At 42.3% G+C, this 16948-nt stretch overlaps 1 protein-coding gene across 1 annotated transcript; it reads left to right on the top strand.

Annotated features, from left to right (window-relative positions):
* Positions 1-744: 744 nt before the first annotated feature.
* On the top strand, positions 745-1710 carry LOC123782795 (olfactory receptor 56B34-like). The gene has a single exon (XM_045783106.2). It carries the CDS (start codon positions 745-747, stop codon positions 1708-1710), a length of 966 nt encoding a protein of 321 aa, XP_045639062.2.
* Positions 1711-16948: the final 15238 nt, after the last annotated feature.

Raw genomic sequence — 16948 nt, 5'->3', positions numbered from 1 at the left:
TTCTACTAATAAAATTGATGATTTTAAAATATAGCTTAATGTGTGTCTTTAAATTACTTTCATAATCAGAAGAGGAAACAAGTGATACTCCTACAGATACTGACCTTTTAGCTATGATTTGATGCCAGAGACTAAAATTTTGCTGAAGTTTTCTCACTTACTAGTGTTTTCAAAATATGATTCTTATCTAGACAAATCATTCAACCTCCGTATCCTCATATGTAAATACCAACCCCTGTTGGGTGAAGATTAAATGACATGATTTTTGTCAGAAATCATTTGTCAACCACAGGCACTGTTTAAAAGAAAAACACGGTCAGCATTCTCCCTGTGGCTGCTTGGTCTCCTCCTGAAGATCCCCAGCAATGGAGAAAACACCTCTGCCCTCTAACTTTGGGTTCTTTATAACGTGCAAGTCTTCTGCTGTGTGTCTGCATTCCTCCCACACACACACACACAAAAATCTACCTGGAATTTCCAGAAAACAAAGCCAGTAAATCTTCACTGCTATTGTGCTAAAATCTTTATGTTAGAATCTGTTTTGGCTCTTCTCTTGTTCTTATCCAAACTTTTTTCAAGAGTCAAAGGGGTTGAGGATACATTATGTTAAAAAGGACTTACTGAGTTATTATAGATGAATCCCATACTTCTACACAAATTCTGAGTCTCAGCTGAGCTTATCAGAGCCTATTCTTATTTCCCCTTAATTCACAGATAGATGCTGAGAAGAAGACATCGCATGATATGGATACCACCCTGAGTATGACCAATAGCTCCAGGTTCCAAGTGTCTGAGTTCATCCTCATGGGGCTCCCAGGCATTCATGAGTGGCAGCACTGGCTCTCCCTGCCCCTCGCTCTGATCTACATCTTAGCGCTTGGTGCCAACATCCTCATCTTAATCACCATCCAACATGAGCCTTCCCTGCACCAACCCATGTATCGGCTCCTTGGTGTCTTGGCTATAGTGGACATTAGCCTGGCTACCACCATCATGCCCAAGATCCTGGCCATTCTCTGGTTTGATGCCAAGGCCATCAGCCTCCCTGAGTGCTTTGCTCAGATCTATGCCATCCACTCTTTTATGGGCATGGAGTCAGGCATCTTCCTCTGCATGGCTGTTGACAGATATGTAGCCATCTGCTACCCCCTTCAGTACCCTGCCATAGTCACTGAGGCTTTTGTGATCAAAGCCACACTGTCCATGGTGCTCAGGAATGGCCTCTTGACCATCCCAGTGCCTGTACTGGCTGCCCAGAGACACTACTGCTCCAGGAATGAAATTGACCACTGCCTGTGCTCTAATTTGGGGGTCACTAGTCTGGCCTGTGATGACATCACTATTAACAGATTTTACCAGTTGGCCTTGGCATGGATTATGGTTGGGAGTGACATGGGTCTGGTGTTTGCTTCCTATGCTTTGATTATTCGCTCCGTGCTGAGGCTGAACTCTGCTGAAGCAACATCGAAGGCCCTGAGTACCTGCAGCTCCCATCTCATCCTCATTCTCTTTTTCTACACAGCTGTTATTGTGGTGTCTGTCACCCAGCTGGCAGGAAGAAAGGTCCCTGTCATCCCTGCTCTCTTCAATGTACTACACAGTGTCATGCCCCCAGCCTTTAACCCCATGGTGTATGCCCTCCGGACCCAGGAGCTGAGAGTGGGCTTCCAGAAGGTGCTTGGTTTGGGTGCCAATGTGTCTAGGAAGTGAGCCAACTTTCAATGGCAGGGTTTTATAACTGGTATTACAGAAAGAGCACAGGCTTTGGAGTGCAACAACACTGGGTTAAAAGTCCCTATCACCCAATTGCTAGGAACATCAATTCAAATTAATTCACCTGTTTTGTACAGCATATACTATGTGCCAGGCACTGCACTGTTCTAAACATTTCACAAATATTAACTCATATAATTGCATACAAATACACTTGTTATTTACATATTTTGCAGATGAGGCAAGAAAGTTGAGAAACTTGCCCAAGGTCAAATGGGAAGGAAGTTGCAGAGTTAGGTTAGAACACAAGCAGTCAGCCAGGCCCCAGACCCCAGGAGAGGCGCTCCATGCACCCCCCACCACCACCACCGGTTTCATGTATAAAGTACGAAACTAACAGTTTCTGTCTCACGGAGATGCTGTAAGTATTAAATGAGCTAATGCCCGGCACACAGTAAGCACTCAGTAAAAGCTGTAATTAACAAAGTTCTGTAAGAAATAAATTCCAGAGCAGGTTAAGATGACGGAGGAGTAGGGGACCCCTTTTTCAGCCGGTCCCCTGAGTCGAGCTGGATAGGTACCAGACCAGCCTAAATAACCACGGAATCAGCCTGAGACGCAGGAAGATGCATCTGGATCTCTACAAATGAACATCTCCAGAGCTGAGTATTGAGGTACGAAGAGGGGAGCCGTGAAACTGCGCACAGATATCGGAAGATAAACGGAAGGGGGAGGGAGCCGCCGTGATCGGGCTCCGGGAAGCGGCAGCCACCTGCACGGGGGAGCGGGCGGACTCACGGAGGGCACCCGCGAGAGAGCGGACTGAGACCGGTGAGCCGGGAGCGCGCACCACCAGGCATCTCACGGAACATCGGAATCCCGGTGTGCTCACGGGATCCAGACTGAGACCGGGAGCTTCCTGAGCGCGCACGGGGCGGCTGGCGGCTGGCCGGCCACCTGCATGGGGGAGCGGGCGGACTCGCAGTCGGCACCCGTGAAACAGCAGACTGAGACCCTGAACCAGGTGCGCGCGCCACCAGGCTTCTCCCGAAACTCCGGAATCGAGGTGTGCTCACCGGGCATAGACTGAGACCCAGAGACCCGGGAGCGTGCGGGGCTGGCCGGTGGCTGGCAGCATTAGAAACACAAAGGACAGAGACGCGCCGGCCCTGGAAGTGAGGGCTGGGACGCCGGGTTGGTGCGCACATCCCAGGACGCTGCAGGGTTGAGCAGCACCAACAGTAACAGAGTTAAAGTGGCCAGAACATCAGTGGAGAACGGGCCGCAATCCCTCTGTTCTGTGACAATGCAGCCTCTGCTGCTCTGACTCTCAGAAGAGGCACAGCAAACCGCCAGAGAAAGCCGCCAGAGAACAAAAGCCTGGAAATACCGGCTCAGAGAATGCCCATCCCCATCCCCCCTCGCAGGGGACACGGAGACTCTAACCAAACAGGGTTGCCTGAGTATCGGCGCGGCAGGCCCCTCCCCCAGAACACAGAAGGCAGGCTGAAAAATCAAGAAGCCCACAACCCGAGGCACCTGGGTGGCGCAGTCATTGAGCGCCTGTCTCCGGCTTAGGGCGTGATCGCGGCGTTCCGGAAAGGAGTCCCTCATCGGGCTCCTCCGCTGGGAGCCTGCTTCTTCCTCTCTCACTCCCCTGCTTCTGTTCCGTTCTTGCTGACTGTCTGTCTCCCTCTCTCAGATAAATAAATAAATAAAATCTTTAAAGAAGAAGCCCACATCTCTAAGATCCCTATAAAACAAGGGGCATGGCCTGGGACCCAGTCAATAATTTGGGCTCTGGACAACCCTGCAACCTCTCCTCATCAGAATAACAAGAAGGAGAACCCCCTCCCCAGCAAAGAAAAGACAGTGAGTCTGTGGCCTCTGCCACAGAAATAATGGATATGGATGTAACCAAAGTATCAGAAATGGAATTCAGAGTAACGATGGTCAAAATGATGAGTAGAATTGAAAAAAGTATTAACGAAAAGGTTACTGAGAATATAGAATCCCTAAGGACAGAAATGAGAGCGAATCTGACAGAAATTAAAAATTCTATGAGCCAAATGCAGGCAAAACTAGAGGCTCTGACAGCCAGGGTCACAGAAGCAGAGGAACGGGTTAGTGAATTGGAGGATGGGTTAATAGAGGAAAAAACCAAAATAGAAGCTGCTCTTAAAAAATCCAAGCCCACGAATGTAGGTTACGGGAGATTACTGACTCAATGAAACGATCCAATGTTAGAATCATCGGCATCCCCGATGGAGTGGAGAAAAAACAAGGTCTAGAAGAGATATTTGAACAAATTGTAGCTGAAAACTTCCCTAATCTAGCGAGGGAAACAAACATTCGTGTCCAAGAGGCAGAGAGGACCCCTCCCAAGCTCAACCACGACAAACCTACGCCACGTCACGTCATAGTGCAATTCGCAAATATTAGATCCAAGGATACAAAATTGAAAGTGGCCAGGGCAAAGAAATTTCTCACGTACCAAGGCAAAGGCATCAGAATTACATCAGACCTGTCTACACAGACCTGGAATGAGAGAAAGGGTTGGGGGAGAATATTTAAAGCTCTTTCAGAGAAAAACATGCAGCCAAGGATCCTTTATCCAGCAAGGCTGTCATTCAGAATTGATGGAGAAATAAAGACATTTCAGAATTGCCAGTCACTAACCAATTTCGTAACCATGAAACCAGCCCTACAGGAGATATTACGGGGGGTTCTATAAAAGTAAAAAGGACCCAAGAGTGATACAGAACAGAAAGTCACAGCCAATACAAACGAAGACTTTACTGGCAACATGGCATCATTAAAATCATATCTCTCAGTACTCAGTCTTAATGTTAATGGCTTAAATGCTGCCATAAATGCCACAGGGTTGCAGACTGGATAAAAAGAAATGACCCATCCATTTGCTGTCTACAAGAGACTCATTTCGAGCCCAAAGATGCATTCAGACTGAGAGTAAGGGGATGGAGTACCATATTTCACGCAAATGGACCTCAAAAGAAAGCTGGGGTAGCAATTCTCATATCAGATAAATTGGATTTTAAACTACAGACTATAGTTAGAGACGCAGAAGGGCACTATATTATTCTTAAGGGAAGTATTCAACAAGTGGATATGACAATTATAAATATATATGCCCCCAACAGGGGAGGAGCAAGATACACAAGCCAACTCTTAACCAGAATAAAGAGACATATAAATAAAAATACATTAATAGTAGGGGACCTCAACACTCCACTCTCAGAAATAGACAGAACACCCTGGCAAAAACTAAGCAAAGAAGCAAAGGCTTTGAATGCCATACTCGACGAGTTGGACCTCATAGATATATATAGAACACTACACCCCAGAACCAAAGAATACTCATTCTATTCTAATGCCCATGGAACATTCTCAAGAATAGACCATGTTCTGGGACACAAAACAGGTCTCAACCGATACCAAAAGATTGAAATTATCCCCTGCATATTCTCAGACCACAACGCTCTGAAATTGGAACTCAACCACAAGGAAAAATTTGGAAGAAACTCAAACACTTGGAGACTAAGAACCATCCTGCTCAGGAATGACTCGATAAACCAGGAAATCAAAAATCAAATTAAACAATTTATGGAGACCAATGAGAATGAAAATACAACAGTCCAAAACCTATGGGATACTGCAAAGGCAGTCCTAAGGGGGAAATACATAGCCATCCAAGCCTCACTCAAAAGAATAGAAAAATCTAAAATGCAGTTTTTATATTCTCACCTCAAGAAGCCGGAACAGCAACAGAGGGACAGGCCTAATACACGCACGAGGAAGCAGTTGACCAAAATTAGAGCTGAAATCAATCAAGCAGAAACCAGAAGTACAGTAGAGCAGATCAACAGGACTAGAAGCTGGTTCTTTGAGAGAATCAATAAAATTGACAGACCACTGGCAAGACTTATCCAAAAGAAAAGAGAAAGGACCCAGATTATTAAAATTATGAATGAAAAAGGAGAGGTCACGATGAGCACCATTGAAATTGGAAGGATTATTAGAAATCTTTATCAACAGCTATATGCCAATAAACTAAGCAATCTGGAAGAGATGGAATCCTTCCTGGAAACCTATAAACTACCAAGATTGAAACCGGAAGAAATTGATTCCTTAAACAGGCCAATTAATTATGAAGAAATTGAGTCAGTGATAAACAACCTTCCAAAGAACAAAACTCCAGGCCCGGACGGTTTTCCTGGGGAATTCTACCAAACATTCAAAGAAGAAATAATACCTATTCTCCTAAAGCTATTTCAAAAAATAGAAACAGAAGGAAAGCTACCAAACTCATTCTATGAGGCCAATATTACCTTGATCCCCAAACCAGGCAAAGACCCCATCAAAAAGGAGAATTACAGACCGATATCCCTAATGAATATGGACACCAAAATCCTCAACAAGATCCTTGCTAATAGAATCCAACAGTACATTAAAAGGATTATCCATCACGATCAAGTGGGATTCATACCTGGGATGCAAGCGTGGTTCAATATTCGCAAATCAATCAGCGTGATACATCATATCAACAAGAAAAGACTCAGGAACCATATAATCCTCTCAATCGATGCCGAAAAAGCAGTTGACAAAATACAGCATCCTTTCCTGATTAAAACCCTTCAGAGTGTAGCAATAGAAGGTACATTTCTCAGTCTCATAAAAGCCATCTATGAAAAGCCTACTGCAAATATTATTCTCAATGGGGAAAAGCTGGAAGCCTTTCCCTTAAGATCAGGAACTCGACAAGGATGCCCACTCTCGCCACTATTATTCAACATAGTACTAGAAGTTCTTGCAACAGCAATCAGACAACGAAAAGGGATCAAAGATATTCAAATTGGCAAAGAAGAAGTCAAAATGTCTCTCTTCGCAGATGACATGATACTCTATATGGAAAACCCAAAAGAAGCCACTCCCAAACTATTAGAAGTTATAGAGCAATTCAGTAACATGGCGGGATACAAAATCAATGCTCAGAAATCAGTTGCATTTCTATACACGAATAACGAGACCGAAGAAAGAGAAATTAGGGAATCCATCCCATTTACAATAGAACCAAAAACCATATGTTACCTTGGAATTAACTTAACCAGAGACGTAAAGGACTATATTCTAGAAACTATAAATCACTCTTGAAAGACATCGAGGAAGACATAAAAAGATGGAAAGATATTCCATGCTCATGGATCGGAAGAATTAACATAGTTAAAATGTCCATGCTACCCAGAGCAATCTACACTTTCAATGCTATCCCGATCAAAATACCGAGGACATTTTTCAAAGAACTGGAACAAATAGTCCTTAAATTTGTATGGAAACAGAAAAGGCCCCAAATCTCCAAGGAACTGTTGAAAAGGAAAAACAAAGCTGGGGGCATCACAATGCCGGATTTCGAGCTGTACTACAAAGCTGTGATCACAAAGACAGCATGGTACTGGCACAAAAACAGACACATAGACCAATGGAACAGAATAGAGAACCCAGAAATGGACCCTCGGCTCTTTGGGCAACTAATATTTGATAAAGCAGGAAAAAACATCCGGTGGGAAAAAGACAGTCTCTTCAATAAATGGTGCTGGGAAAATTGGACAGCTACATGCAAAAGAATGAAACTTGACCACTATCTCACACCATACACAAAAATAAACTCCAAATGGATGAAAGACCTCGATGTGAGACAGGAATCCATCAAAATTCTAGAGGAGAACATAGGCAGCAACCTCTACGACATTGGCCAAAGCAATCTTTTTCATGATACATCCCTAAAGGCAAGAGAAACAAAAGATAAAATGAATTTATGGGACTTCATCAAGATTAAAAGTTTCTGCACAGCCAAGGAAACAGTCAGAAAAACTAAGAGGCAGCCCACGGAATGGGAGAATATATTTGCAAATGACACTACAGATAAAGGACTGGTATCCAAGACCTACAAAGAAGTTCTCAAACTCAATACACGAGAAACAAATAAACAAATCAAAAAATGGGCAGAAGATATGAACAGACACTTTTCCAATGAAGACATACAAATGGCTAACAGACACATGATAAAATGTTCAAAATCATTAGCCATCAAGGAAATTCAAATCAAAACCACACTGAGATACCACCTTACGCCAGTTAGAATGGCAAAAATTGACAAGGCAAGAAACAACAATTGTTGGAGAGGATGCGGAGAAAGGGGATCCCTCCTACATTGTTGGTGGGAATGCAAGTTGGTACAGCCACTCTGGAAAACAGTGTGGAGGTCCCTTAAAAAGTTAAAAATTGAGCTACCCTATGACCCAGCCATTGCACTACTAGGTATTTACCCCAAAGATACAGACGTAGTGAAGAGAAGGGCCATATGCACCCCAATGTTCATAGCAGCAATGTCCACAATAGCTAAATCGTGGAAGGAGCCGAGATGCCCTTCAACAGATGACTGGATTAAGAAGTTGTGGTCCATATATACAATGGAATATTACTCAGCTATCAGAAAGAACGAGTTCTCAACATTTGCTACAACATGGACGGCACTGGAGGAGATAATGCTAAGTGAAATAAGTCAAGCAGAGAAAGACAACAATCATATGATTTCTCTCATCTATGGAACATAAGAACTAGGATGATCGGTAGGGGAAGAAAGGGATAAAGAAAGGGGGGGTAATCAGAAGGGGGAATGAAACATGAGAGACTATGGACTATGAGAGACAAACTGAGGGCCTCAGAGGGGAGAGGGGTGGGGGAATGGGATAGGCTGGTGATGGGTAGTAAGGAGGGCACATATTGCATGGTGCACTGGGTGTTATACGCAACTAATGAATCATCAAGCCTTACATCGGAAACCGGGGATGTACTGTATAGTGACTAACATAATATAATAAAAAATTATTTAAAAAATTTAAAAAAAAAAAAAGGACACAAGCAGTCAGGCTCCAGAGTCTCTGCTCTTAACACTTTCTCTCTATTCAACCTTGCTACTAACTTTTAAAAACAGAAATTAAGATGACCAAAAAAAAAAAAAAAAGTAATGATATCTAACTAAATGAAATTGCATATCACTTGTCCATTAATAAAAGAAAATTCCATTTAAAAGTTGGCAGCAATTTTCCTGTCTAATGGAAAATACAGTTAGTTATACATGTAACTAACAGGGGTTAGTTATATATAAGTCAAGAATTTGACAGGAATTATTTTGTCACTTTACAAACTCTTTTACAACTCTTGAGTTAATCTGCATTAAACACTGAGAAGAATATCCCAATGGCTTTTTGTTAACATTCAACGTTACTTGAACTTCTCAAGTAAATTAAGAAAATCCCTGTGAGGTGCTGCAGTTCATTGGCTGTATAAAGGTCAGCAATCTCCTCAGAGTAGATCTTTCCCCATAAGACAAATGATACAAGTTTGTGGACAGAGAGAAGAGAAAGGTGGTAAAATTATTTTTTATTTATTTTAAGGTCAGAATATAGACCAGCAAGGGTGGAATTTTGGCTCCAAAGTGACACGTGAATAAGTTTGGGAAATTCCCCTGACCTACTCACATGGCATTATGGCAGACTTTGGAGAAAAGCCTAACATAGATCAATAAACTTAGAAGCCTCTTCTAGGGTTCCCAGACCCAATTCTAACATGGAGATGGAGGGGAGAGGGTTCCCCCACACACCTGGCCACATGTCTAAGAATTCAACCCAGTTCTGACACTATCTACTGGGAAAAAGCATCAGATTCCACAGGTTAAGGGTTCAGTCCTAGAAGACTGCCCTCACCCCCTGCTTCAGATGCCTAGTTGCAAGTCCTAGACTGTCCAACCTGTGCTCTTGACCAACCAGATACAGACTGGAGGTTCCAATGACCCCTCCTTGGGTTTCAGACACCAGTTACAAGTCCAGGTTGTTACCTGGACTTCTGACTCGCTATAAATCAGAGGTTTCCAGGACCTCTGCCTCGAGTTCCATTAATTTGCTAGGGCAGCTCACAGAGCTCAGAGAAATATTTTACTTACTAGATCACCAGTTTTTTACAAAAAGATATGTCAGGAATAGCCAGGGGATGAGATGCAGTGGGCAAGGTGGCAATGTATGTGTTAAGTGATGTGGACAACAGAGGCGAAAATTAATTAATTAATTAATTAATTAATTAAACTTCCTTATAACTTACAGCCCATTGACAAGTACTTGGGACAGGCAGGGTGACCTTCCTCCAGGAACTTAGCTGCCTTGATGTTAATACTTTGCTAGAGGCAAAGGCAACTTTAGCTTGACATTAGCCCAGATCTCCAGGATCCTGTAAGTCTTCTTTAACATATAAAAATCCCTTTGGAAACTTCCTTTCTCTCTACTTCTGTGTGTTAGCAATCTTCTGTATGTTAGCAATCTTCTTCCAAGCATATGGCCCACTGATATACATCTGAAGGCTCTCATGACTGAAGTTTTACTAGACAGTAGTAAATGACTTTTTCCTAACAACAGCTAGCCCCTCAAGGTCCTGAAAACCTTGCTTCCAAATTCCTTAGAGATACATGCTATTCCCCAATCCCCTCCCAACTTGGAAATATATAATCAGCCACTCCTTACAACCCAGTGCAGCTCTTTCTGCCCACACGTCCTGCCCCCATGCTATAATAAAACCACCTTTTTTGTACCGAAGACATTTCAAGAATTTTTTCTTGACCATTCACTCCTGAACCCCAGCATTTCACATCATTAGGGCACATAGCTTCCATGCCCTCTCCAGGTCAACATGTGTTCACCACCTGGGAAGAGATCTGAACCCACTCCTTTTTTTTTTTTTGAAAGAGAGAAAGGGGGAAAGAGAGAGCAAGAAGGGAGGAGGGTCAGAGAGAGAGGGAGAGGCAGACTCTCCACTGAGCAGGGAGCCCGACATGGGGCTTGATCCCAGGATCCTGAGATCACAACCTGCCCGAACCAAAGGCAGATGCCCAATCGACTGAGCCACACAGGTGCCCCATGAACCCAGACCTTTTGGGGGGGGGGGATTTCATTACATAGTCATGACTAAGTCATTGGTCATTTCCTGACTCAGCCTCCAGCCCCTCTCCCCTCTGGAGCTGAAAGTTCTAACCCTCTAATGACAAGGTTGGTCCTCCAGGCAAACAGCACCAATCCTTAAATTAAATAAAGGCTTTCCAAAAGTGACTTCATTAACATAACAAAAGAGACCTTTATCTCCCTTATCACAGGAAATTTCAAGGGTTTTAGGAGCTGTGAGCTGGGAACCCTGGGTGAAAACCAAATACACAGGAAAATACATAGGTCATTCAGATGACTAAAATATATATTCCTTACAGGGGCAGCTGGGTGGCTCAGTCATTAAGCGTTTGCCTTTGGCTCAGGATGTAATCCCAGTGGTCTGGGATCGAGCCCCACATCGGGCTCCTCTGCTGGGAGCCTGCTTCTTCCTCTCCCACTCCCCCTGCTTGTGTTCTCTCTCTGTTAAATAAATAGAATCTTAAAAAAAAAAAAAAAGGTGCTGTGACCACCACCCTCCTTTAAAATATATATATATATATATATATATATATATATATATATATATATATTCCTTACAAATCACAAAATCACAGAGCCCAAGACTGGAAAACTTAGGCCATTAAAATTCAAGGAATTATCTTTCTTTTAACAGAGTGAGTTAGCAGGCCTTTGTTGTATCTATAGCCAAGGCAGAGTTGGACCATGTGCTTTTACCTATTTGTAACAGTGATCTTAGTAGAGGCTGCTTTTAGGCAAATAGGATTGAGCAATGGAATGTAGAAAGGGCCACAGTGACCACCTGGCTGAATACAGACAGGCCCATCAGGCCACCCACCTCAAAATATCCATAGAGCTTAACTGACCAATGAGCTATTTACAATCAAGCACACAGTTACCAAAAAGGGGAGAATTTCATACATTTCCATACCTCCTCATCTAACCCCTTTAAAAACAGCCCCCATCCACTGCCTCCTTGCAGACAGCCCCTTCTCTGCTGTCCTGTCCGCTGCTCCCCTACAGTGTATTCAATAAACTTCTATCTCCTTTGTCTTGCCTCAGCTGAATCTTTAACCACCTTGCCACTAGCTTCCTCCCAATCATCACCCAACATTTGGGGGCCCCGATCCAATAGGCACAGACACCCCATTTAGACAACACAATCTTGATGAGGGATAGAAGCAGAAAAATGTTCACCTTTAGCCTAGAAGGCTGACCTAGAGCCTGCATAGTCCTGATAGGGATTAAATATGCACTAGTTGCTACATTCTTAAAGGGTCTCCTGACTGCATATATTCACCAATAGCTAATGATAAGCACTAGAGAAATCTGTGGAAGTAGTTTTACAAGTAGAAATTCAAAGAAACATTTGTGATCTAATACACACTGCATGTCCCCTCCCTCCTGAGCATTAAGCATATAACCACCAGCTTCATACAGCAAAAAGTACAGCTCTTTCTGCCCAAAGGTCTTGTCCCTGAGCTACTCAAATAAAGCTACTAATTTGCACCGAAGTCTCAAGAACTCTTTCTTGACCCTTCACTCAACTACACCACAACAATCCCATATACAAAGGACAGAAGCGTTGACTGCTGATAACTGTAGTGCACTACTGGATGGGTCAAATTACCTGTTATTCTTTCCACACAGTGTTTGGACTAAGTGCCTGAGATCCTTTGACATTTCAGGGAGAAAAAAATAAGTCCCAAGAGAAAAATACTAGAATTTCTTCTATTCTGGCCATCCAAGAGATTGGATTTCCACTTCCACTAATAGCTAAGAGGATAATTCAGACAAAGACTCCTGGTGAGAACAAGTAGGAATGATAGAATGATAGACAAAGCAACTTTAAATGGATATAGAGAGATTAGAAAACTAACAAAATAGTAAAAATTACATGAGACTTCCTTTAGGTTCCAATTTATAAAGAAAATTTAGAAGTGTCACTCCCAGTCTTACATCAAGAAGAAGCTGGAAAACCAACCACTTCTCCTGGACCCATCGGAGAACTGAGGTCGCAAGGCTAACTGACTTCCTGGGGTTAGAGGGATACCCTTCCTCTGGGTGGGATAAGACTCTAGTAACATCTCTTACTTTATTATAGAGAATGCTCTGGGGTTACTTCACAATGTTAATTTTTCCCTTCCCCCTGCCAGAGCCAGGAGACCCCTTTTGGATCTTCACTGTGAGAATCTGCTGGGATTGCTGGATTTAAAGTGTGGGACCTGCCTAAAACTACAACCCCCAAATATTTCTCATTCTCATGCTAGATCACACTTATACTAAGGATTTGTCAAAATTACCTTTGAAGTACCTACCAGTCTATGCCTTCAGTACCTTCTGCTCCAACTAGCCAGATTCTCTGTATTCACCTGTCTCTCCAAATTAGGGGGTGGCGGTTGCCCTGTAATGTCACTTCTTTGATGGGTCTATGAAAAGTCAATGAATTTCCTTTTTTTCAGCCTTTTTTATTTTAAGAACGGGGTGATGATTCAAAGCTCTTTACACGTCAGAAGTTCTCATATTAGATTATAACTAAAGTACAAATTAAGTATCCATGAGTTCATACTCATATAAGTGATCTAATAAATAAACACATAGGGGAGAATAAACAAACCTCTCATGCAGAAAATTTCTAAATAATTTATGTAGCCTCACCACCCCCACGTAGGTGAAGCATAATTCCTCACTTCTGAAGTGCACAGTGACTTCTTTACAAAAGTCTGCATTGGCTCTAAGTAGGAAAAGGGAAGGGGGGGAATTAACCACCAAGACATGTATTTTGGATGCCCAGGTTATAGATTTTTATATCCTCTTCCTCAGTACGCTCTGTCAATTAACTAAATGTTAACAGTTTCTCACTAGACCTTTTTTTTTCCTTTTTCACATTAACTGCTCAGATTAAAACACTCCATACTCTGGAGAGTGAGTAAAGAGTAAACAGAAACCACGAGTCATGACTATGAACTGGCCAGCAGAAGGGCACAAAACGTCAAAAAGGGAGAACGTGCTTCCTTACTGTTAGTAAAAAGCTGTCAATTAGGATTCTGTTTAGCTGTTTATAAAGGATAACAGAGTATAGTGGTTAGCCAAATTGGGAGTTTATCTCATGACATACACGTGCACATGCACACACACACACACACACACACACACACAAAATGGGAAACTCCAAAGATGAAAGGCAATTGTGATGGAATTATGGAAAAATGAAAGTCCAGAAGGTGCATGGTAGATTCAGACTGAGAATGGCTGACTAAGAGAAGCAGGGCACCATGAGAAAAACAGCTCAGTGATGAAGGAGTAGCACAATAGAAGTAGCCAGGCAGGTCTCTGCTGCTGCACACATACGCCTGAACCAAGAAATAGGCCAAAAGTCAAGAAACAGTGGTGGGGGTTCCAGAACATTGGAGATTGGGTGATAAAACATAACAGTGACCCACATGGCTATAAATGACAATGCCCCAGGAAGCATGAGGCATAAGCTCAAGTATAAATCAAGATATTAGCATACTTCTTATTTCTCTTAAAACAGGTTCCATGAAACAAATACAGCAACATCCCGAGATTGCCTACTGGAAAGAAAACCAACCAACCAGAGATGAAAATATCTTGGTCTAAATTTTACAAAGGTTTCTTCCTGACTATAAGCCCCTGGTCTCCCTTTTCTTTGGGCATTTGCTGCAGAAAACTTGTAATTGTAAATTCTTTCTTTGCCCCTTTGCAGTGTATATAAGTCTTCTCTTAGCCTTTTGCCAGTTTTGCAACTTACGAAATGTCTTTTACAAGAACCTGGGAACTATCTCCTAAAATGTAAACACTGAAAGAGATAGCATCCCATCTCCCAGACCCCGTAAAGGGTAGCAGCCTAATTTCTAAGGGCACCAATTAGGAAACACAGATGGCCTAATCACAGACAAAAACATTAGCAATCTCAGGAATAATTCAATGTACTTGACACATCCCATTGATCAACCTCCCTGAAGTCCTCCAGTACATTTCCACTTGCTCACCCCAGGGCTTAAGCCCATTCCACCTGACGCCTTACCCCAGCTCAACCCTGCCTTTGGTGTTAGTGGAACTGGGTATCCAGACTTGATCTGTGCTCTCTTCCCCATTGTGGGCATTAGTATAAGAGTAAAACCAACTTCCACTTGCTCATCCTGTCCAGTGCAATTTTATTTAACACCAATACAACCAGATATTTGAGCAATCTCAACACAAAAGAGTGACATTAAGTCAATAAGCAAAACTCACACCTAAAGAGATAGGATAAATTCAACATCATCAATCAAAAACGCTCCTCTCAAGGTAAATTTCTCTAAGCCAACTCTCTACTTCAGGATTCCAAGGACCCATGCCTTCACATCTAGAGGTGGTGACGAGCACTGTTACTAACCCTAGGTAACTACACTCTCACTTAGGATCTTACTAGTGACATCCTTATACTAGTCCCTTTGTAAGTAAAGTCTTCTCAAGTTATTTTAATTCAATTAATTTGAATTATTCTATTCAAATTGTTCTAATTTGAGAAATAATTAGTGCTGGCAAGAATGTGGAGAAAAGGGAACACTTGTGCACAGTTGGTGGGAATGTAGATTGGTACAGCCACTATCAAAAACAGTATGGAGGTTCCTCAAAAAACTAAAAATAGAACTACTATATAATTCATCAATTCCATTTCTTGGCATTTACCCAAAGAAAATGAAAACACTAATTCAAAAACATATATGCACTGCCACATTCATTTCAGCATTATTTGCAATAGCAAAGATATGGACACAACTTAAATGTCCATCAAAGGATGCATGGATAAAGAAGATGCAACACACACACACACACACACACACACACACACACACACACACTGAAATACTATTCAGCCATAAAAACGGAAATCTTGCAATTTACGACGTGATGGACTTTGAAGGCATTATGCTGAGTGAAATTAAGTCAGAGAAAGACAAATACTATATGATCTCACTTATATGTAGGATTAAAAAACAAAACAAAACAAAAAAAAAAAGCACAACAAGCTCACTGATACAGAGAACAGGCAGAAGCATAGTTGCCAGAGGCAGGAGCGGGGTGGCAAAATGTACGGGAAGGGAGTCAAAAGTTACAAACTTTCAGTTACAAATAAGTAAGTTCTGAGGATGTGACGGACGGTCTGGTGACTAGTTAATAATACTGTACTGCATATCTGAAAGTTCCTAAGAGAGAGTAACTCTTGAAAGTCATCACGAGAACAAAAAATTGTAAGTATGTATAGTGATGGATGGTAACTGGATTTATTTTGGTGATTATTTCCCAATATATACAAATGTGGAATCATTATGCTGTACACCTGAAACTAATATAATGTTATATGTCAATTATACCTCAATTAAAAAGTTTTTTAAATTACTCTAACTTGAATGGGCCATCTGTTTCCTATTAGTACTCTATCTACTGCAATGCTCATTCAGTTAGGCAATATGGAAGTCATTAGCAAAACCAGTTCCAATATAGCAATAGGACAGATTTTAGATGGTCACAGATTAAAAAGGTGAGGAAGTGAGAGCAATACACAAAGATGACTCTTACAAGAGGCTGAGTCAGTGAAAGATCCTGAGGATACAGAGTGTGACTGGGAAGTGCCATGGAAAGACCCAGGCACAAGTATGTGCGGTAGAGACATTTGGTGAAGTTCTCAGTCCTTGGAATCTTCAAATATTGAGGTGGAAGATTCAGGAAAGTGGAAGACTGTTGACACAGGACAAGGGGGATACAGTCCCTTCTGCTAGATCACTTGGTTTGAATGTACAAACATGCTCCAACACCAGGGACACGTTACGAAACAACTGGAGCATAACCAGATTTCACCTTTGCCTTCGTGCAATCCAAACACAGAAACTGCATCAAGCTGAGAGTAAGCGTCCTAGGATACACAACACACACACACACACACACACACACACACACACACACACATATACACACGCTCCTAACACCCACCAGCTACCTACCCTCAATCACAACTTTCCGTTTGAGTTCAGGCACAGTTCTTTTTATCACTTCAACATAGCTCACAAGCTGCGGCCCTTCCACCCACGTCCACAAGCAAACTTCAAGTCCTTCTCAAAGCCAAGTGTTGTCTTCATTGCAGTATTTGTATTTCCTTAACCAGTTCACATGTGTCAAACTCTGCTAGTTTTATCCCAGTTTTCTATCTTTATAATGTGTCACTG

Source organism: Ursus americanus, chromosome 16 (genome assembly GCF_024610735.1).
Source record: "Ursus americanus isolate L20-20 chromosome 16, mUrsAme1.1.p, whole genome shotgun sequence".
Taxonomy (NCBI): Eukaryota; Metazoa; Chordata; class Mammalia; order Carnivora; family Ursidae; genus Ursus; species Ursus americanus.
The sequence above is the reverse complement of the archived record's forward strand: the minus strand, read 5'-3'. Positions and strand labels throughout refer to the sequence as shown.